The sequence below is a fragment of the Polyodon spathula genome, chromosome 2 (genome assembly GCF_017654505.1).
Source record: "Polyodon spathula isolate WHYD16114869_AA chromosome 2, ASM1765450v1, whole genome shotgun sequence".
Lineage (NCBI taxonomy): Eukaryota > Metazoa > Chordata > Actinopteri > Acipenseriformes > Polyodontidae > Polyodon > Polyodon spathula.
This window is the reverse complement of record NC_054535.1, coordinates 22,985,614-23,009,677: the sequence shown is the minus strand read 5'-3', so window position 1 is coordinate 23,009,677 and position 24,064 is coordinate 22,985,614. Positions and strand designations below refer to the sequence as shown.

The following is a 24,064-nucleotide window of genomic DNA, read 5'->3' as shown; positions in this document are numbered from 1 at the left end:
CCCTGTGTCGCATGACGAAGTCTAAAAACAATGAAAAGGGACCAACTTATCCAAAAGCCAGCAAAATTGTTTTTATGTATTTTTTATTTTTCCTTTTGCAGACTGGTGGTGCTAGGCTTTTCATTAAATCCACTTTCAGTGTTATACTTGCTGCTTATATATTTGAATGCATTTATATGAGACTCATAATAGAGTCAGATTTCATTGTTCTGCTTTCATCCTTCTTCCTACACATTCGGCACCTATTCTGACATCATTAAAAGGTATACCCTACTCCTTGTCTCAAAATCTTGCTTACTCTGAAAGGATACAGATCTGTAAGATCCTTAAGTGATGGCAAATAATGAAATATTTGCTTCAATAGGGCGTATATTTGCAGAAACAAACTATTTCCACATTCTTTTTATCGAATGCTAGGTAGGCCCACTCATGCATATTTCCTACTTTGCATATATTTTTAATGTGAGTGCCATATCATCTTTGAATATTTAAAATATCTCATAATGCTAAACATACTGAAGACTGAAGGTGTTCAAAGATAGCAGTAGTTTTATTAAAGGTGAAAAAAACTTCCAAAGTAAATATTTAATTTGTTGCAAAATTGCAATCTTTGCCCTCAGGATTGAAGGGGTGCTCACAGAACTGTGCATTTCATGATCACTAAATTCACAGACAATATTTTTAAAAGGTATGCTGCCCACCTAACATCTTCAAAGTCACATTGCACCGCAGGAGAACAAAAGGTCTAGGAACATCATTGAGCCAATGAGAATCCAGCAGTCTGAGAAAACAGAATTATAATTGTGATGTGACACAGCTGGCGCTGATGCCAATACACTAAGTGACCACTAGATGTCCTCATAGTTCACCAGTAGCGATGTGGTCCACAGCCTGTGTGGTCTTGGGCCATAAACTTGGAATTAACAACAGAGTTCTTTTGCTGCACTAATTTAGCTTATTGTTTCCCTCAATAACCCCAGTGCATCTACAGAACTTTGAAGGAGTCCTCATGTTGTTAATGGGATGTTTAAGTTGAGTACAGATGTGAGGGATGGGTCCTGGACAGTATCTGTCGGTGTGAGAGCAATACCCCGCCGGATTCTTTCTTTTGTTTTGCGTATCACCATGGAGATGTGTCCTTTGATCAGGTGGTCTCTCCTTCTAGTAAACCACCTGGTATTCTTGTTGTGGAGAGTCCCTGACAGAAAGAAAGTCTTTGATTTGTTTCTGGGTACCCTTTTGTGCAAGATTTGGCAAGTTCTAGCTTATTTTGAAGTATTGTGTTTTAAACCATTTTGACAACCATTTCAATCAGACCCCCAACCCCAGCAGTGGCCAGCACTGGTGAGCTGGTGGTTTGTTTGTGTTGGTTTTACTGGTCCAAGAAAAAGGTAGTTCCTTTAAATACCATTTATATGTCAATTTCTTCTCTAAATATGTTCTTTACTGTCCTAAATGAAATGTCATTTTTTTTGTGTCTGCGGTAAGGGAGGCCAATCTTATTGACTTTATACCATAGTACCTAGAGTTATTGTACCTTTTTGAAAAAACGGGACCAGTCTGCGCAGCAGCAGTACAGCTTTGATCTATACAGACCTTCCACAGTTATTTATTATTCAAAACGCAGACTCCATGCACGTTGCAAGGGCCTTGAACAAGGCTCATATTCCAATATGAACATGGTGATTATTAATTACTCACGAAGATAGGCTTAAATAACTGAATCCATTTAGCCTAGAACAAAGATACCAACTAGGGAGATTACTTGATTGAATTATCTAAAATCTTGAAGTGAGTTGACAAAGTTAACCTTAACCAATGCTTTCAAGCACTGTAACAAGGACCAGAGGACACAGTTGGAAGTTAAGTGGAGGCAGACTTGGGACAGAGGGAAGGAGACACTTCTTTTAGATGCTGTATAATTCCATGCTATTAAATATAATTCCCTTGCTCACTATATTCTAACTTAGTTTAAACGTCTGCATTATTTTTCCTGAAGGGGCAGACCTTGATAACAATGTATCGTCCATACTACTAAACTCTCAATAGTGTTAGCTTGAGAAATGCTAAAACAAACCTATATGTTCAATGATAAACATTTCGAATATAAATTTTTCTCCCTGTCTTCAATTACAGTTTGCTTACATTTCCCAACACACATGGAAAAAAAAAATTAAAAAAAAACAGATATATCAATAATTTACTGTTGTGTAACATATATGTTTCATATATTTCACATGTATATTTAAAAAAAAAAGGTTTTTTTTTAAGTTGAATAATAATATTTGAATGCTGTATAATACATATTTTTAAAATGTACTTTTTTCTTCTTCCAGTTGTTTTTTTTCTTATACTGATGACATTTCACCCAAAACACCAGTAATGGTAGCATCAATTTTACATTGCACTTACTCTTATTAAATATATTTTTCCACCAGTAAAAAGTGGTCTCTATTAGTTTAATTTACTGTGCTTTATTAAACCACAGTCTGTGAGAATAAGTGACCACCCAAGTGTGCTACTCATTGAACAGTCCTGTGATTAAATTCACAACCGTGTCCAGGTCTACTGCTCTACTAAATAGAAGAGGACAATAGAGCTCTCATAAAGTCACACATTCAATTGCTGATTCAAACTTTGCAGTGCAGTTTCTAGGGAATAGACTGCTATCACACTCTATCGTAGTACATTTATTTCCACAGAATAGAGGTGGTCATTTTTTTTAATACAATGTGTATTTTCTATAGTTTAAAAAACAACAAAAAAAAAAAAAAAAATTGAAGTTACTAAATGAATAATAAAAAAAAAATAACTGATTGTACTTCAAAGGTCATTGAAGCACATGCTTATTCCTATTTTTTTTCAAGTCTTACAGGGATATTTCTCATTTTGTTAGGGGTAAAAGATTTGTTTACACTTTTAAGTTACAAGATATAAAATAAATCATCAAATTTTTTTTTTTTTTAAATGATGTATGGGCACATTGGAATGAAGTATAAGTTGTTGTACGTTTGACTTGAGAACGGAACTGCAACTGCATTAAACATAGAAGTGCAACCTATTTTGACGTGCATGGTTAGTTATGAACCATATCAGTTATATCTCATAGAAGTGCATCATATTTCAATGTGTATGGCTGGTTAAGAACCATATCAGTTATATCATGCTTCTTGCTACTGTACAGGGTTCTCCAACCCAGACGATCAATACACAAACTTCCTCAGCACCTCCTCCCATACATATACATAGATTTCCAGCCAGGGGTTCAGATGGACTAACCCTGATTAACTTGGTAATGACCTCTCCTCATTGCCATCATAAAGCACTGCTGGAGGTGCCATTGTTTTGCAAAGTTTCTAAACAGTAGCAATTTACACCCCCCCCCCCCCCCCTCCACTGACACACAAACACACAAAAACATGCACACCCACTTGTGCTCCCATCAGCCCTCTGCAGCTAGACATTGGCGTGGACACTCTGCATGTTCTAATTAAATGATCTAGTGGCAAATCTTTATAATGTCAGTCTGTATATTAATCCTGCTACTGATCCACCCCCCTAGACTATTATTGACCATTTTTTTTACCATTAACCTTCTAAAAGTTTCCCATAGTAAAAGCATTGCATAGTGTAGTAAAGCACAGTGAGAGCATGGTGAAGCATAGGTAAGCATTGTAAAGAATAGGGAGGTAAGGTAAAGCATAATAAACATGGCAAATTGGAAAAGCATGGTAAAACTGAAAAAATACCCTGGTCAATTTTTACAAGTTTGCAAAATACAGTGAAATGCGGTCCTCTAAAAATCACGTTTAGAAATGAGATCCGCCACTCTTTAGGTCATTAAAATATGCAACCAGAGTGTGTCCATGAGTTGAGATTTTCTGAAAACAGCAAGTACATTTGTAGTTTTCTGTGATTGTGTGGCTTGAAACAATAAATGAAATAACATTTTTGCGATAAGTTCACTATATTATTTTCTAAAAACTGTTTATATGACTTTTGAAATCAGAATTAATTTTTTAAAAATGTTTTCAATCGCTGAAAACATTGTTCAACAGAGACTGGGCTCGAACACAAGACTCTACGTCTTAACCACAATGCAAAAGAGCCAGGCTCATCTGCATCCTGGTTTTAGAGCTATAAACCTCCATATGTGTGCATGTTACCATGTTGCTTGCTTCACCAGCAACACAAGTGTGAAGGGGGTTTATCATTTAACTTTTTGATCACACAACTTAGCTTTAATTAACTGGATTTGGTCATTAGTTAATCGAATCTGCATGTTTAATATAAATATAAGTATACTAATACTACAAATTAAGCCCTTTCATGAAAAACAACAACAACAACAAAATATAATGCAAATAAAAATGAATGCATTAAAGTAAAAGGAGCTAAAAATAAAATGTATGCTGCTATAACTGAGTCAATGTCAGGCCTATATTGAAGAATCCAACCTAGTACTAAGCACTGTATGCTTTCCATTTGTTTTCTAATCCTGTACAGGACGGCTAGAGTAGCCAAAATGAAACTTACCCAGAGCCGATGTCAGGGCAGCTGTTGTGTATTGAGGCCAGACATTGAATACACAGGTCCCCATCCTCCAGACAGCTCCTTTCACAGTCAAGCTCATTGTCTCCCATTGTCAACATTGATCCTCTCCATGTCACATCATTGACTTCAGTCCTGTGATCTCCGACTCTGGAAGATTATAGACCATCAGACCCCACACCTAAGCCATTGACAGCACATTTATTGCATGATATTTTGTGCAAACTCATTAGACACAATGGTGTAAATAATAATGCTATTGTGTTCAACTAGGTGGTAACATTCCATTTAAGTGTCGAGATAGTGCTAAATGGCACCTCTCTCAGTTACACCCAATGTGAAACACAAGGAGAACTGGGAGAAATGTCATAAGATAGTCATGCGCCAGTTACACCATTAAAGTATTTTGACAGGGAATTAGTACACGATTAATTCCTCAGTCATCAAATTGACTAGCATATTGATAAAGCCACAATAGTTACCTTTTACATGGCAATAAAGCCACTGGGCTTATGTCAAATGCTGTTTAATAATTAACAAGTACATTTGTTGATGTTTACTTTTCCAGGGTCACCATATATATATTATATATATATATATATATATATATATATATATATATATATATATATATATATATATATATATATATATATATAGGCAGGCATTGATGACAATGAACATTAATAGTATCACATCAAACACATTTTGAAGTTTGTAAGTGTGAGAGTGATTAGTGATTATATATATATATATATATATATATATATATATATATATATATATATAGAGAGAGAGAGAGAGAGAGAGAGAGAGAGAGAGAGAGAGAGAGAGAGAGAGAGAGAGAGAGAGAGAGAGATTTCTCACAAGGCTTGTATCCATAATAATAATGTTTTATGTAAAACATCCATGACACGTGGATTCTTGCTGGCTTCTTTAAACTGATAATAAGTATTATATACAGATCCTGACTCCACAAATATCAACAATTAAGCAAGGTATGCATTAATTGTTAGTTCACCATTGCTAAGAACTGTTTTATGACATTATTTAGTGTACAAAGGGCCTTATATTGATCAGCACCTCTTTTATAAAAAGCTTTGATGTACACGAATGCAATCATGATAAAATATGCAGCTATGGCCAAAAGTTTTGTATCGCTCTGTAGAATTAACTAATTTTACTTCATAAAATCGATCGAATGAAACCTGCTGAATAATGTTTCGTTAGCATATTGAATTATATACCGCTCTATAGTTTTCCATATACCTAACAAAAAACTGACAAAAATGGAAAAATGTGAGGGAAAAGGAAAAGTTGTATGGGAACAATGCCACTTTCAGGCATGGTTCAGGCCCCACTTCTAGCCTGATGAATGATTGAGTGAGCAGAGTCTCCCAGTTGTTGTACAGGTGTTTTACATCCACTTGGGGGCTAAGGTGAGATCACCAAACTAATTCCATTGTCTGGATACAGAACTTGTACTCAACAGGTGACTAAAGTACTAAGTACTATTGCACCACCTAGTTCTATACTATGAATGAACTTTTTGAACAATAGTAAGTGGAATGAGCAAGCCTCAGGGCAGTCTCACATGGGTATGGCACTGTGAACTGAGTGTAAGGGACAACCAAGCCTATACTGCATCCAAGACAGATAGTCAACCTCTAAAGCAATCAATCGCATGTATATAATAATTGGGTTATCATTGAAAAAGTATTACAGTTTTATCAGTGTTTATTTTTCTTTTTTCATATTATAGTATGTATAATGGTATTATATATCTATGCTATACTTTATAATCCATGCAGTGTTCTTAAGTCTTGCCTGGGCAAGGTCTTGTACCCTATAGGCTTTGCATGAACAGTTTTACAAAATTCTAAAAAATAAAATACAACAATTGTGACCAAAGAGGGAAATGCATTGAATTGTACTCAAATCAAATCTAACTCCAGCAGTTTTTTCTTTTTTATTCAATACTTCTAGGTGTGTAAGAAGGAAAAAAATTAAGATTGACAGAAATATTGAAGGAGATATGTTTAATGGCTGGGGGTTAAAGCATGTGTTAATTCCCTGTCACAATTATTTAATGGTGTAACTGGCTATTGACTCCCTTGTGATATTTCTCCCAGCTCTCTCCCACATTGACTCTGGGTTCACATATTCAGAAAAAGTTTCCCATAAGAGCTTTTGTTAGTTTCACCGATACCAAGCACATTTTTCTAATCCTGATGATCTGGGTGAAAAAGATAGTCATTAGATTAACACCACTTCCTTCTCAGTAACAATGACTTAGCAGTGATTTTATCCTGACACATTAAGGTAGACATTATATACTAAGACCCAACCCAACTGATTCTATTTAGCTGGCACATTGTCCAAAATGCTGACTGTCATGTCTGCACATTATAATATCACCTGTATTTTGGCAATGCTCCTGGTGTTTTCAATGTACAGTGCTGACTTGAAGACAGCTGGATACCACAATAAGTAATACTTTTCAACCCTTAAAGTGGTTTTGTGTACCACGGGAGACACCATCTTTATTACACTCTATTTGTTTGAACACAAACTGGGCATCTTATTCCATGAGACATATCCCCTTTAGTATCCATGCAAAATATCTAGCATTTGCTTGTCCGTTCTCCATTTGTCAAACCTGATTGAAAATTTTAATAATTACCACATTGATTCACATGATTAATGTGCAATAACTGCCAGATCTTATTTTTAGGCAGTCAGTAAACAGAGCCATGTTAATCCAATAATAAATATGCTTTTTTGTTCACATCTACTGTATTTTAATGTTCTGTATCTCCACTGATACACCGCACATAAAAGATCAGTGGGCCCATAAACTAACTCTAGGATAAAAACAAGACATAACATTTTAAACAGTATTTTTTACTTTTAAGTATAATAAAATGTATGAACTTGCGTGAATATAATGCACAATATGTTTGTAGGGAGTTACAGCAAGTATTTTCTATGGCAGGCCCCATTGTCATACAATGCTTTTGCCACCAGTTGGAAGGACATTGGCTCATCAAGTGAGGAGGAATGTGATCTTGACCCAGATTATATACCTGGAGCCAACAGCTAAAGCAGGAATGGAATAGACCTTATTTCTGAAAGTAGCAGTAAGGGTTCCAGCAGTGAGGAAGACATCTCCTTTGATTCCACAGAAAACAGAATACAGCTAAAAGGGACTATAGGTGAATAATGCTAATGTAAGAACATAAGAACTGAATGTAAACTGAATAGTTCTTAAATATATATATTTTAATGTTTTGTATGAAATATAAGTATTATTAAATGTAGAGTAGGCACACACACACAATCTGTTTAGAAAGGAACAACAAACTTTTCAACTTTTGTCAAAATGTTTTTGTTACTTTGACAGTATCAACTGGTACAAAGGTTACATTTAAGAGTTCAAAGTTATAGATGAACTACTACTACTATTACTACTACTACTAATAATAATAATAAATAATAATAATAATAATAATAATTATTATTATTATTATTATTATTATTATTATTATTATTATTATTATTATTTATTATTATTATTATTATTATTCACTTTCATAAGTACAAAAAATGGTAACCTATTAGTGTGGTTTGGGGGATAGAGATAGGCCCACCTGCATCCTATCATCTTCTTTCATCAATTAAATCTACCTTATTCAGCCATCAGTCGCTATATCTTGCTGTCTTGTGTTTTATTGTTTCCTCCTCCTCCTCCTCCATCCTCCTCCTCTAGAATCTCAATCGCCTTTGCTTCGGTCTCCTCTGGTTGGTTAGTGATTCCTCTTCCTCCAACCCTTTGTTAAGCTTCTCTTTATTTACCTCATAGAGGAGGGTTCTCCATGAGCCAGAGGGGACCCCCAGCCAAACCTCTCCTTTAGCATACATGATTCTTCTCTTTCAGGTTATTTATGAGAGGGTCCCCAAGCGGTGGAACCCCTCTTGTTTGCCGGGTCTCTTCAAAGACGGTGACCCCTCTCCTGTTTGTCTGGTCTCCTCAAAGATGGTGACCCCGCTCTATATATTCTAATATTAACTAATTTAATGTTTTTATTTCCGGTTCTCGAGCCTCTTTGTATGTCGGGTCACCCCAAAGACGGTGGCCCCCTCCCCCTATTTATTCGGGTCTCCTAACCCCCTGCTGCATATACTGGGCCATTGAAGAGCCGGAACCTCTCTTAGGTGTTAATATACTAATCAATGTTTTTCTTTCTCGTTCGCGAGCCTCTCTGTATGTTGGGTCTCCTCAGAGCGGTAACCTCCCCCCCAATGTGTTGTGTCTCCTCAATGATGGAACCCCCCCTTCTATATGTTGGGCCTTGAAGGGGCAGAGGCCCTCTCTCTACTTGTTTTATATGTTACTAAATCCATGTCTTAAACACTATATCAGATGGACTGGCTCCACCCTGTCAAATTAGCTTTCAGGCATGGCTCAGCAGTGAAAGATGTGGAATTTTCAGAAACCAATGAAATATCAAAGTCACTAGATCATTAATTGTTTGAGCTTATAGTTACTCAAACCAATCTGTTCTGTCAAATGAATGTTAAGAAATGTTAGTGAAATCAAATCTTTCATTGATTTAAAACTGATAATGGATGTTGTCAGTGTGCGGGCAGTAGATGATTACTCATTATTTGATTATTATTTAAAGAAGTTTATTTCTAAAATATTACACATACATAATTTGGAAATGAAGCATGTTTTACAGCAATGTACACTGGTGGATACAATTAATAGCGTTTGCAAAAATTAGCATGAGTTAAAAGAATTGTGAAATATGTTAATTTGTGATTTATATGTTTAATAAATACAATAAATTTTCTTTTCCTTGTGCATAATGGCTATGTGACCTTTTTAAATATATAAGTAACAGGATACATAAATACCTATATTTGATAATATACAAAACTTTAAAATGTATTTGGGAAAATATTACTGTATATTTTGGTCCACAGTAAACATATATGCAAATACATTTGTAAAGATAAAAATGAAATCGCAAATAAAGAAAATAAATATTCAGTCATAAGAAACCCGTCATGCAGAGCTATTTGCTGTTTTGCCAAAAAATTTAACAAAATAAAGTATGTAGGAGAGACATGTACAGCATTACATAAAAGAATCAGCTGATTGAGATCAGTGGATTCAATGGGACGTTATCAAGCAAAAATCATCCCACAGCAATAGGCCAGTAGGTACCTACCAGCCTACTAACCCCTGAATCTACCCCCTACCCCTAACCCTAATCTCAACCCCTAACCCTAACTGTGTTACGACTAAAGTAATTTTTACTATTATTATTTATATTCGATGTCCACTAAAGCGCTTGATCCACACCTATTCTACCTATTAGTAGGCTGGTAGTTAACTAGTGGCCCATTCCTATGGGACGATTTTTGCTTGATAAGGTCACATTCAATCTACTGATCTAAATCAGATTGGGTGCAAGAATACAGAATAACCTATCAAGCATAAGAAATAAAGAAGGAAATGAACCACAATAGATCAACCTTTTACAAAAAATGAACATATCAGGACTGACATACAATTTGTATTTTAGAAGAAATATAATCATATTATGTATAATGCAGGAGAATAAAGATCATTACATAATAATTATGTAGTAAATTACATCATAAATCCATTAATAGATTTAAAAAGAAATAAATTAGTGTAGTTAGAATGGCATCAAAACCTATAAGTACCTCCACTGTTTGTTTTCAAACATACTGTCCTTTGACAAAGGTATGTTAAACATACCAAAACGTTGGGAAGTTGACTATTTTGATCAAAAACGTCATTACATGATATTCTGTGGTATAAAAAAATAATACTATTGTGGACAATTGAATGGTAAAATCGTAGTAAATAGGCTAATTTCTGATTGTCACTAATTCCATATAAATATATTAAAATACAACAAGACTTACTGTCTTCGTGCCCTGAATTAAATCAAAGTGTATGGCCCAGCCATAGCTAGACTTTCAAATGGATTATGGCCATCATAATTTCGATTTAATCCAGGCCCCTTGTTTCATTTTCAAGGTCTTGCAGAATGACAGCTAGCAGAATGACAGGTGGATTAAAACAATATCTAGAAACAAAAGTTCAAAACTTGGGATTGGCTTGTAAATAGTAAGGTACAAGAGAAACAGAATATTTCAATGGAAACCAAGTGTGTATTTGACAGAAAGCCCACCGGTGTGAAGGTGGCAAACACAAAGAGCAGCGTCATTCTTATCAAGAACGGAAGGCATGGGATCTGTTTTTTTTTTCAGTCTGATAAATGTAATAAAGTTGTATAAATATTCCTTTCTTTATTGATTCTTGCCAGACTTCTTAAAATGCAGTTAAATATTTGTGGATAAGTCTTGGTGATGATGAATGGTGGTTATTTGGTAAGAATTTCATTCAGACAGCAAATTCAGTAGAGAACACACTCATATACACACCACAAAACTATGGCCTAAGTTTTGCATCCCCCTACAGAATTAACTAATTTTGCTTCATAAAGTCAAATGAAACCCGTTGAATGTTACAATAACATATCGAATTACAGGCCGCTTTGTCAAAAAAGGAAAAAAATATGACATTTCGAAATCTAACATGAAACTAATTACTACTATTATTACTTATAGACTTTTGTAATATCATTTAGTTATTTATTTGATTTCATGGTCTAAATGATGTTTATAATAATTATTTTAGGTGTACGTCTATGTCTTTTGTGTGTTCTGATTCAATTAATTTTCAGGTTTCAGTTTTTATTCTATGGGAGGGAAAGTTGCCCTGTCAAAAATTGGAAAAAAAAGGCAAACAAATAAATGGATTATAAATTATTCCATAGATATTAAACTAAACATGGTACAATTACAAGACAGGATGTGACCAGAGGCATTACTGCTCACAACGTGCCAATCTGTGCTTGTACATATATTCACGTGTTCTTAAAAGTGTTAACTAAATCAAAATATTCGTTTTCTGAAGACTCTTTTTGTCTGTTTAAGTCACTTGGAATACTAGGCCCCTGCATGTTATCTCAAAACTGTATTTATTCCATTCGTTTTTTTTTTTCCCTTTAAAAACTCAGTTATATAAGAAACTAACTGCATGATTCAATTTTAATTATCACTGCTATACTTACAAATGCTTTTTACAAAAACTTTACAAAGTGGAATTACAAAAAATTTACAAAAACGTATAACTGCGTGCAATTATTTAAAGCCAATGCAAACGTATGCCAAAAACACACTTTGTCTGTATCGCAGTTGTGGTTTGTTGTGTTTTTTGGTACATTTAAAACAAGGACAAACTTATCTATTAATTAAATAGACTAAGTAATTCAGATTCAAAATAAAGAAACGTGCCGTCATTTGCATTCTAGGTAGTCATCCTGGATTGAAGCCACACAAAAACGTTTGCCTCATTACATACCGGAGTCGGGTCCATTTCTGTAACAGAAATTTTGTTTATTCCAATGGATTTTTAAAATGATCGATTTGTAGCCATCAGCGTGCTTGACTGGCACCTTTTTTTAAAGTTGTTTTTTTATGTTTACATAATAAATTGGGGACTACCTTCCCGGCTGCTGGGGGTCTTGTTTACAAATCGGGAGTTCAGCAAAGCACACACAACAGCTCCGCAGATGTGCCGGGGGGAGGAGAGAGCAGTAATATGCATGGTGTAAACAAGGGCTCTAGTTGTGTGGTTTCATTCACCATCCATGTATAGTGAGAAATTCGTCGCTCACAAAGTTTGCGAGGAGAGTTGGTTTGGAGAAGGGAGGGGTAATGAAATGAAACACTGAGTTCTACTCTTTGTTTAACCAACTAACAAAAAAAAAAAAAAACGTATCTATTTGCTCTGAACTTTTCTGCATTGTAGTGTCAGGCAGATCAACTAATTGTCAAGTTCAGAAGTCAAAGGGAATTCCTGTTCCTGCAAACGTTTGAACGAGTTTTAACAGTTAGTTCTTTGGATCTCGTTTTCCCTCTGCTTCCCAATGATGGAAATTAGCAGGACAAAGTTTACAGAGCTGGATTTAATCACGTGTTTAAAGAAAAGGCACTCCGTCTTAAAATAGTGTAAGCAAGCCTTGTGAGTCCTTTAAAGACGCCGCGTCCCTTTTCATCTAGCCCTTTTCAGGCCGCTAATTAAGAACTAATAATGGGAGAAATCGACTTTACATAACTAATTTCCCTCTATTCATCACCGGTGTCCAGGTTTTATACAGCTGACCATATGGGCGACGGATGGGTAAGCCTTCCAACTTGATTTCAAATCGGTTACAAAGCTAAAAAAAAATAGACCCGTCTTGTTCTTTTCTATAGGTTTATATGGCAATCGTTGTCATTGCAGTAAATAAAAACCGGCCCGTTGTTCTTATTAACTTTAAGATAACTGTTTTCCTTTCTTTCTTTCTTTCTTTCTTTCTTTCTTTCTTTCTTTCTTTCTTTCTTTCTTTCTTTCTTTCTTTCATATACTCCTTTGTATTGACAAGTTCATATCTTAACTGAAACGCTCATCTAACACCGGTGAATTAAGAAGTGGTAAAGTTAGAATCCACACAAGAAAGATATTCAGATTATAAATGTAGAATAAACTGTAATCGCAATTCATTAAGTACAACTCAATTTTATCGACGATGTGTCCTGGACTGAAAACGATATCCCACAATTTCTGATTCATCTAATCTATCGTTGTGTATAATTTCACCATAAAACCTTTAAAGAAAAAAAAAAATACAACTGGATGAGCATTTGTAAATGATCAAGTTATTCCAGGAGATCCCTCATTTAGCAACCCTTATTTCACTGTTCACGTTACATGGCGTTTATATAAATGAATATGGAGGATTACAACAGCTAATTCTGTATTTTGAATAAATGAAAAAGAGATCAAACATGCAGCCAAGATGGGTAGGCCTACATCTTAAAATAAATACTGGTTCAGCTATCAAATAACAATAGATATTTGTAGTAATGTATTTTATAGAAGTATAAAATGAAACACATTTTGCAGGAGAAAGGAGAACCTTAGAATTGAACAATTTAAAAGCCCTTGTTCGAAACAGAAAGTGCTATCTGACACTAAAGTACTTTAATTATCAGATCAGCCGCTGGATTATGTCTGTGAGTGGGATTACTAGTTTGTCGTTAGTAAAACCAGCAGTCCCTCCTTAGAATAGTCTGTGAGTTATCGCGCCTTAATGCTTTTTCTCAAATTTTCCAATTTTCGAGCAACACCACAGCTGCAAAACGGGACAGTTTGGACAAGGTGTCACCTTCAAAGCCATCAGATGTAGGTGCTGCTTATGACAGGTTCGCTGATTGCCTTTATTCAGCTCCACTAGCCCTTAACATTTCCATCGTCTTGCTATCCTCCCCCAAATCACACCCTGGCTCCAGAAATGACATGCCCAAAGTCAACAAGGAGCGCTATGAATATTATACTGATACGCTCTCGGCTCTGTTCACCTTGGGTGGTGGTAGAAAAGTCCATGCAGATGTTGTACACACAGTACTGGGCTTGCCCTTTAAAAAAGCTACAATTTCCTCTCCCATAAAAAAGAAGAAAAATAAAACGTGTTCCCTTTGACTTCGGTGTTAATCTCTGCGTGATCTGACCTAGAGGTGTGAGTTTTCCCAGCTCGTTAGGACAGGCGTAAATTGTCAGAATATAGAATTTAATGACCTCATAAATCCTATCAATCCTGGGTTTCAATTACCAGAATGAGACAAGTTGCAATACATATACGTTGACAGGTTACTATTAAAGTAAAATTATTATAGGCGGAAATCCCCATGTATTGTACTTTTGAATATATTGCATTCATAACTCTTCAAATTCAAGACTCAACACGGTTCGATGACGAGTCCCTATGTAAAAAGTAAACATGTGAAAAGTAATTGCTTGTACTGTATCATTTCCAAAAATCGTAGTCAAGAGGGATTGTCTCTGTCAACCTATAATTGATTCGATTTGTTAGCGAAACCAGAAACGAACTTCGTGTAATCAAGGTATAGTCATGATGCTCCGTCACTATTTATTTAAAAATATTGTGATGGTTTAACTATGGCAACGCGATGTTCTCAAATAATTAAAATATAAAAAGTCTAAACAAATATATCCATAATAATAATAATAATAATAATAATAATAATAATAATAATAATAATAATAATAATAATAATAATAACAACAACAGTGGTGTTACAACCCATTTAGCTGATTATTTAATTCAAGTGCAATTACGAGATACATTTATTAATCTAACCAAACATGCTTGCAAACATACGTACATACATACATACATTCCTTAGATTGCATTCGTTTCTCGTTCTTAAAAGATAGTTAGATAGATAGATAGATAGATAGATAGATAGATAGATAGATAGATAGATAGATAGATAGATAGATCCTAAATTCAATGTTATGTCCAGTCTGCTTTTAAAATAATTGTATTACTTTATTTCCACTTTGCCCTCCAATGGTGAAACTATTTGTTCCGCTGCTTGTACAACATCTGTCGGCTTGCTTTGAGATTTGAGACACGAAATAAGATGATTAGGTAACATCAAGGCCTTCTCAGCGGCAACGATTGCTTTTAGAGCTGGATCCTTTCAAGAATTTGCACAAACTGCAACCCCCTAACTTCAAGGAACCCCCTTTCTGTTTTAGTTTCCACCAGTGTCTTGTCATGGACACGGCCATTAGGATATTGACAGTCCCAGCATGTCACTGGTCAATCTATTAATTGGATCCCTTGTTGGACTACTTAAGAAGACAAAGGCACAGCAGGGGTTTGTCAGCACTTTGGGGTTGCTGTGTGGGTATAAGAAGGGGACACTTGGCCCAGAGCAGCATAACCCTTCCATCTGTAGTCCAAAGCAACATCTACTTGCGGATCTAAGCAGGATTCTTTTTTCTTTAAAAACATTTTTTTAATAAAATCCATCCGAGCTTCCTGCAGTTTATTCGGAAAATGCAGATCTCAACCATGCCACCGGGACACTATGGGTACTCGATGCGCCATTACGCGCCGATCTACCCAGAATACAGAAGCAGCAAGTCGGTCTCCTCCAAACCGACCAGTGGGAAATCCTTTACCATCGACGCTTTACTGGGCAAATCAGACCATGCTTTTTTTGAGAGTGACAGATCAAGTTCTCTTTACCAAAGGGAAAAGTATCAGCCTCTTCTAGCCGCAGCACTTTCACCGCCAGCAGCTCAGCATTTCTACTCGCCGAGCCTCATGCAGACCCACCCTGGATACCCTCTCTACTACTGCCCGCCGTTCTCTTACCATGCGACATGTCGAGGAGCTGTTTATGCCCATGGTAAGAATAGTTCTATATAATAAACTACCGTATTCTATAACTCGCTCATACTTTAAGTTTGTGCGTTAAACTGTTGTTACTCTGTTCTAACTCGCGTCTGATTTTTTTTTTTTTTTTTTTGCAGACATCCCTCTATCTAAGCAGAGCCTCAATTCGTTTAAGTCCAAGGGTGGCAAATCAAAGAGATTGCGTACAATTTTCACCAACGAGCAGCTTTCCCGACTTGAAAAGGAGTTTGCTAGGCAGCAGTATATGGTAGGCTCGGAGAGATTCGTGCTGGCGTCGGCTCTCCACCTTACCGAGGCTCAGGTAATTACTCTCGTCCTATACAGCTACCGTACCGAACGTGATTAACTTTTAGAAAATGGATGATCATGCTTTTAAATAGTCAAGAGTCCCATATGATATGTGCAGAAATCCTAAACGTAAATTTGTCATACCATAACAAAGTATAATAATAATAATAATAATAATAATAATAATAATAATAATAATAATAATAATAATAATAATAATAGTTATTGTAGGTTTTATAAGTGTCTTATTATTTTTTTCTCTCGGCTAGGTTAAGGTCTGGTTCCAGAACCGAAGGATTAAGTGGAGGAAGCAGAGCTTGGAGCAGCAGCAGGCTAAACTCGCCAAAATGGGCCTTGTGGCCCAGCTGAGCAGTCCCGACTCCCGCGTAGACCAGGACCAGGAAGAAATCGTCTTTTCCGACGAGTCTACCGACGATCTCGAGGCCTCCCTCAACCATTGTTAAAAACACCTTCTTCAAAAAAGCCACATGGACAAACTGTACCAGTAGCATAAATAGTTCAGCGAACTTTGCTGTATATAACCTGTAATTATTGTAAAGAATATTGTTATTTTTAAACTGTATATTATATATTTAACACCCCATTTTTTTTTGCAGTGCAAAAAATAATAATCTGAGTTGCATAATAAATTATGGAAAACGTTTTTGTATCTCTTTTTAAGAGGTTTATGTTTGTACTTTTCTTGGTAGTTTGACATAAAACATTATGATAATGTTCTTAAATAAATAATAATACAAAAATACTGTGTGGACTAAGATTTAAAAAAAAAAATGTATACCAACAAACATATTATTGTAACATGGGTAGGCTACATCATTAACAGCAGGATACATCTTTGAAACAATCCACACATTCAAATAATACAGAAATGTGCGGTCAATTATATTCCTCTCACAAAATGATCTGTTTCATATAGTCTTGTGATCGAGCAGAACTCATAGTGGTTCATTGATGCTGGTGTACCTATAGACAAGGCACCAAATGTCAGTTGCAGTAATGCTGCTTTATTTGTATTAGTTAAAGATTTAATAAGCAACGGTTGGGACATTAGCTTCTTACAAGTGAGGCTGATTAAGGAAACACATTTTTATTATTACATCTGAAATGCATGCAGTCGATCCTTTGATATCAAGGACCACTACTTCAGTGTACACTCTTAGAAAAAAAGGTTCTATCTAGAGCCATTAAAGGTTATTTGCACCGATGTCATAGGGGAACCTTTTTTGGTTCTTCAAAGAACCTTTTAAAATGGTTTAAAATGGTTTAAAAATAATCATCTGATAAGGTATAAGGGTCTTCACACACAAAAGGTTCTTCAAAGAACCATGATAACACCCAAATAACTATTTTAGAACCCTTTTTATGTGAGTGTAGCCTTGAACGAACTATTAATTTTACAAAATAACCACAAAAAAACCCCCAAAAACCCATAATGAACTCAAGGCACACATCATTTAACTTTAACATTATGTTAACAACCAGTTAACTTAATTATACAACTGCAATTTAATCAGAAAATACACTCTTGTGAACCATAATGGTCCTTCAATTATTCTGCATGGGCTAATCTTAATCTAGCCTTTAAAACCATATTGTATGCGGCCAAAAGGTACATAGAACTGTTTGATGCAATATAATTACAGGTTCCAAAAAAGGAATCATCTAAATATATAACCTTTAATGTTTTTATTTGGAACCCAGTAGTTTCATATTGAAGCCATTAATGAACTCTGGTTTACTGTAGAGCAAGTAGAAAAGCTTGCCGAACTGTGGTTCGACTATACAATTCCCAGTAAGCCTTTTTTCATCTAACAGTTTAGATAGAAGATACTTTGAAATGCAACTTATTGCAGCGGATGTCAGACAATGTGTCCCTCTATTGTTTTGTTATGTGGTTATGATAGCCCAGTGGTCAACCCTTAGGCCTATTTAATGTGTGTTTTATTTATGGTAGCCTACATATCCTGAAATATGTTATTAACAGTTATTACCTATTAAGCAGAGATTTTTTTTTTTTTTTTTTTTTTTTGTGGAAATGTTTACACAAAGACGAGGTACGGTTGGTGAACAGTTTAAACAAATAAATTCACGTTGAGCAATGTTCTGTTTTATCAAAATATAGCATGATTTTATTAAACCGCTATTCAACATTTTAACTGATTTAACAATGACATTGACTTTCCTACTCTACGGGACATATCTTCAGAGTGTTTACTAGTCTTTAATCAACTCCTATTTTTTTATTTTTTTAAAAAAGGATAAAAACCTCTGGTAAACTTTACAAAACTAAAACCCACAACTATGTAATGCAATTCAACTTCTCTTAAGCACACACAAGGTTTGTGTATCATTTGTAACATTAACATACATTTTCTCCTTTCAAAAAATGGCAGTTGATTTAACAATCGAGGAACCACTTTGAAAATATATTAACTAACCATGTAAAACATATTTGTTAGATAATTATTCATTTATTTGACTTGAAGGCTAGAATACATGTCCTGTAGAGACCAGGAGAAAAACAGCAACGGTCCACAAATCTAGGACAATTCATTTTCAGGTGAAATAGAGATAGAGTGTGCCAAAAAAGAACACGTACATTTAGAATAACTTAAACTATAAAAAATACAACCATGCCATAAGGTACTTAGATTATGCCATCACCAGGCTACATGTTTATTCAATTCAAGAGTAAATTTCCATCAGGATATGAATGTACTGTAATATAAAGTTTATATGTAATATTGCTATGAAAACACCTAAGTAGTCCCCTTAGTATGCCCTATACCCACTTCTGGCTCTGTGTACATTTAAATGCATGTATACATGTATGTATGTATAAACGCATGTGTGTATACATTTGGACCCGGCCCCAGAAAATACTATACTGTTAATTTGGTCTGAATAACAACACCCCTTGATACAAAAATGAATAAAACAAAACATATATTGAATTGTCCATTATTATATTGCATAGAAAACAATGCTATCCATTTAAGGTTCAGTGATTTTTGTAAATCTATATACTGGATTATCACACCAATTGGTTTTCAAAGAGTCTAAACCCTAATTTTAACCTTCAGATGTTGGGTCTTTATTCTTACAATAAACGTGTAAAAGTTGGATTAACTCAGCTAACAGGCTTATTTATAACAAATGCAACCACAGCTCAGATAAAACAGAGCTACAGGCGCCATTGGGATTGAGAACTTTACCAATTAGGGGAGACCGGGACTGCTTGTCACACTTTTTACTCTTTATTATTTTCCTCAATCTGGTGACATGCTGCGAGGTTCTGTTCCTCATTATATTGAAGAATAACTCTTCACATACACGTTGATGTTTTTTTTTTTACTTCAGCATAACGTTATTCCAAATATTATATTTAAATGGTTGAAAATGTGCCGGTCACCTGTGACAACCTGCCCCGTATTGGGGTTGGGTGTCACAGGAGATGGGCTTGGTTGTCACAACCTATGTTCTTGCTTTTACAGTAGACAATAATGCAACATTTTTAGTTTTTTAGTTTTTTTTTTTAATAACATAACGTGTCTACTGTGTACAAAGACAGAAAAAGTTGTATTTTACTTTTTATGTGAACATAAACAATACGGACCTATATATATTTTAAATGTTGACGCATGCTACAAAATAATACCACAGCCTCCACAGAAACAGAGGACAAACAGTAAATAACACCGCGTTTTTTTTTTTGTTCCTGGGTAGTAAGTGTTATTTCCTAATTGCTTATGCCTCAGAAGTATAGAAAATGGCTATTATTCCCCACAAACTTTGCTTTTGTGACCAGGACAGTGATATTTTGAAATTGACCTATTTTCCAGAACATTCCAGATAGATTCAGTGCTTTGTAAACTTGGAGCAACTTCTAGAACTTTCTAGAACTTTCCAGTAATATAAAGAGTAGTATAAATACAGGGGCCTTAAGCCCACCAGTTCATTAGTTCCAGCTGCCTAAGTGGATACATATCTGCATTTTTCTGAGATGGCATCAAGAGGCTGCAATGGTGGCATTCCTGATGGGTCTCCAAGGTGGTTTTACCAAGTTTCCCTGCTATCTTTGCCTTTGGGACAACAGGGACACCAAGGCGCACTACCACTGGCGGGACTGGCCACAGCGGATCGAGTTCTTTGTGGGGAGGAACAACGTCAAGTGGGAGACACTGCTGGACCCCCGGAAGGTGCTGATGCCACCACTGCACATCAAATTGGGCCTTATGGAACAATTTGTCAGAGCTCTAGATAAGGAGTCGGCAGCCTTCAAGTACCTTCAAGACTTCTTCCCTAAGCTGTCTGGGGCAAAGGTCAAAGCCGATGTCTTCATCAGACCACAGATAAAGAAGATCCTGGAGTGCAATTAATTCCCCAAGAAGCTCACTAGTAAGGAGAAAGCGACTTGGAACAGCTTTGTCGCAGTGGTTCGGGGCTTCCTGGGCAATCACAAGGCTGAAAACTATGTGGAGCTGGTGGAGACTCTGGTGAAGAACTACAGCACAATGGGCTGTAGGATGTCCCTCAAAGTCCATATCCTTGATGCTCATCTTGATAAATTCAAGGAGAACATGGGAGCGTACTCGGAGGAGCAAGGCGAGCATTTCCAACAAGATATACTGGACTTTGAACGCCACTACCAAGGACAGTATAACGAGAACATGACGGAAGACTACATTTGGGGGCTGATTCGTGAAAGTGATTTACAGTATAATCGTAAATCCTGAAAAACTACTCACTTCTAAATCTTTTGTAGTCATTTTTGTATTACTTTAGTATAAATACATGTTAATTTGGATTCATATGTTGTTTTTTTCTGACTTTATGTGAACAAAAAGACTGATTTCTCATTGGAAATAGGTAAATTTCAAAATATCACTGTCCTGGTCACAAAAGCAAAGTTTGTGGGGAATAATAGCCATTTTCTATACTTTTAAGGCATAAGCAATTAGGAAATAACACTTACTACCCAGGAACAAAAATTGTGTTACATAGTGTAATTTAATTAAACATTATATGGTGTCATATCCCACATTTTGGTGGAAAAAAAGTAGAAAGAAAAAATATAAGACTTCTTTCTATAGGATTTACATGTGACAACCATCCCCCAAAACTATGTGACAACCTGCCCCAACCAGACTTTGCATGATAATTTAATTCTCTCAGTACTACTGGGAGAACCTTCTGGTTTTGCTTTTACACCAAAAGATAGCCAGGATCTGGTTATATTTAACAGGGCCACCAGTTCAAACAAATTCCAAATCTTACTAAGAGTTATAACATAAATAACAAGATATACATTTTTTTACTTTGGGTTTGAAAAAAAAAAGAAAGAAATAAGTGCTAACCTTTATGTTAGATGCACTTGACCTCAAATTACAAGATAGTTGACTTCCAGACAATAGAACACACATTCAGTGTTAGTATCACCTGTCTGCGCCATCTAGTTTCAAAGTTTTGAGCACTGTGACAACCAACCCATGTGACAACCAACCCTGGTCTCCCCTATATTATAATATATGATTAAAAAATCAACCGCAGAAAACTTTTGCACGTTCGTGGCCAAATTAACACATAATGTATCAATATACTAAGCTAACACAAATCACGTATGATAATTTAAGAGCTTATTTTGACCCTTTTGAAAATCATGACGATGCTGTGTACTTATGAGAGAGAGAGAGAGAGAGAGAGAGAGAGAGAGAGAGAGAGAGAGAGAGAGAGAGAGAGAGAGAGAGAGAGAGAGAGAAATACGACGCCACAGAGCATCGTTTCACACAAATAACAGTAAGAGACAAGCTGTCTAATGGGGATGTAATGGCCAAGTAACCTGAAAAGACGAACATGCATCAACTCCTCAACTCACTTCAGACATATCTGAGCAGACAAAGAGGCACCATGTGTACAGCTCAAGTGTTGGCACGTCACGGTTCCTTGTCAGCGGTTCCTTCCAAGATGTATTGGGTGAGACACAGGCAACATGGCATCAGTATGCCGCTCTATTGAGGATGTAACTACTGCCCTTACAAACCATGCTGTCTATATTACGTGGCCCATACGGGATTACAGTCAATAAAGGTTTTAATTCCATCTGTGGTTTTCCCAATGTGATTGGAGCTGTGGATGGTACACATATTCAGATTTCATTATGTGTGTCGAAAAGGGTACCGTTCAATGAATGTGCAGATTTTATGTCACAATAATCTCATGTCGTTGCGAAATAGCCAGGCTCTACCTACACACGACGCATTCATATGGGCAAAAATCCGAGGATTAGCCGAAACTTCCCTAGCGCATCAGCATTAACATCATATAAACAATTCCATTTTTTTTTCCCATATAGGACGAGCGAGGCATTACAAGCCTACCTTTTGTATTGCAATTCGAAAACAAGTTCGATTCGAATGCAATACAGAAACGCGTGACATACCCCAAAGTGTTCGAAACTGGAGGTGATAACTTCTCGTAAAACCTTCCGTACTTCCACTTATGCATTCGCGACATAGAAACGAGCCCCTGGTTTGCAATATCGTTCTCGGTGTGGCTAGACTTGGCAAAAAAATACACCACTAAACACACCATTGGCTCTTTGTACAGTCCTGCATCGGGACTGTGATCCGCGGCCATAATATCAGGAGCGGGTAAGTACTTTGTTGCGGTCTGGATTGGGTTGTTGCATTAAAAAAAAAAAAAAAAAAAAAAAAAAAAAAAAAAAAAAAAAAAAAAAAAAAAAAAAAAACTTCTCCTCAGTTTACCAAAAGTAGCCTATTCTGGAAAAAACTAATTATTTTGTTTGAGCGTTTCTTTCCTATAAGTGCTTGTTTTCTTGTCAAGTCAAGTAAGAGAATCACGCTCATAGATTGTGTTGTTATGTGACGTCACATTCGCGCCGCAGAACGCGGACTGTCACTGTTGTATCAACTTTGTCACAGGGACAAAATTACATTTAAATGAAACTTGTACTGTTTCTGAACAAACTGAAAACCTAGACACATCATTTATAAAAAATAAACTATACCTACATTTTAGTAAAACTAAACAACTAAACTCCCAGACATTTTATTGCCAGCTGGTAATATAATTTCTGCCCACTGCCAGACAGTACGGAGCTTTGCAAGTCCTGTATTGACAAGTACTGTTTTCCTGCTGTTTTGGGGAAATGGATGCGCATTACAGCACTGAACCCAAAGACACACACTGATTGTAGAGGACGTTACTGCATGAACTACATATACGGGCATTCCTTACATCAATGTTTTGTTTTTTCTCATTTTCTCATTTTATTCTTCTGAATGACTTTAGGGTGTTTTTTGTTTATATATATATATATATATATATATATATATATATATATATATATATATAAAGCCTTTTAAAGGCAAAACCATAACAAAATAATAGTGTCCACTGAGCAAAAAAAGTTAATGGTCAAAATGCATACCGCGGTATTGCCTCCCCTGTGCTCTGTGTGTTAGGAGCCTACGGTCTCAGTCAAGTTACAAGGACCAGGGGTCACAAATGGAGATTAGACAAAGGGGCATTCAGAACAGAAAATAGGAGGCACTTGTTATAACAGAGAATAGTGAGGGTCTGGAATCAACTCCCCAGTAATGTTGTTGAAGCTGACACCCTGGGATCCTTCAAGAAGCTGCTGATGAGAATCTGGGATCAATAAGCTACTAACAACCAAACGAGCAAGCTGGGCCGAATGGCCTCCTCTCGTTTGTAAACTTTCTTATTTTCTTATGTTCTTAAGTTACAGTCACAAAAGTCAAGTTAGAAATCTTGGTGTTATCTTTAATCCTTGTCTAACC

General features: G+C 35.9%; 1 protein-coding gene across 1 annotated transcript; it reads left to right on the top strand.

The window, feature by feature from the left end:
• The first annotated feature begins 15,569 nt into the window (after window positions 1–15,569).
• Window positions 15,570–16,684, top strand: LOC121326299 (homeobox protein not2-like). The gene is made up of 3 exons (XM_041269558.1): window positions 15,570–15,933; window positions 16,049–16,233; window positions 16,490–16,684. The coding sequence occupies exons 1-3, from the start codon at window positions 15,570–15,572 to the stop codon at window positions 16,682–16,684; spliced, it is 744 nt and encodes a 247-aa protein (XP_041125492.1).
• Window positions 16,685–24,064: the final 7,380 nt, after the last annotated feature.

Excerpts from the sequence above, each read along its gene's own strand:
- LOC121326299 (XM_041269558.1), top strand. The coding sequence starts at position 15,570 with ATGCAGATCTCAACCATGCCACCGGGACACTATGGGTACTCGATGCGC. Across the intron at positions 15,934-16,048 it reads TTATGCCCATGGTAAGAATA|ACATCCCTCTATCTAAGCAG; the intron begins GTTCTATATAAT and ends TTTTTTTTGCAG. Across the intron at positions 16,234-16,489 it reads TCCACCTTACCGAGGCTCAG|GTTAAGGTCTGGTTCCAGAA; the intron begins GTAATTACTCTC and ends TCTCTCGGCTAG.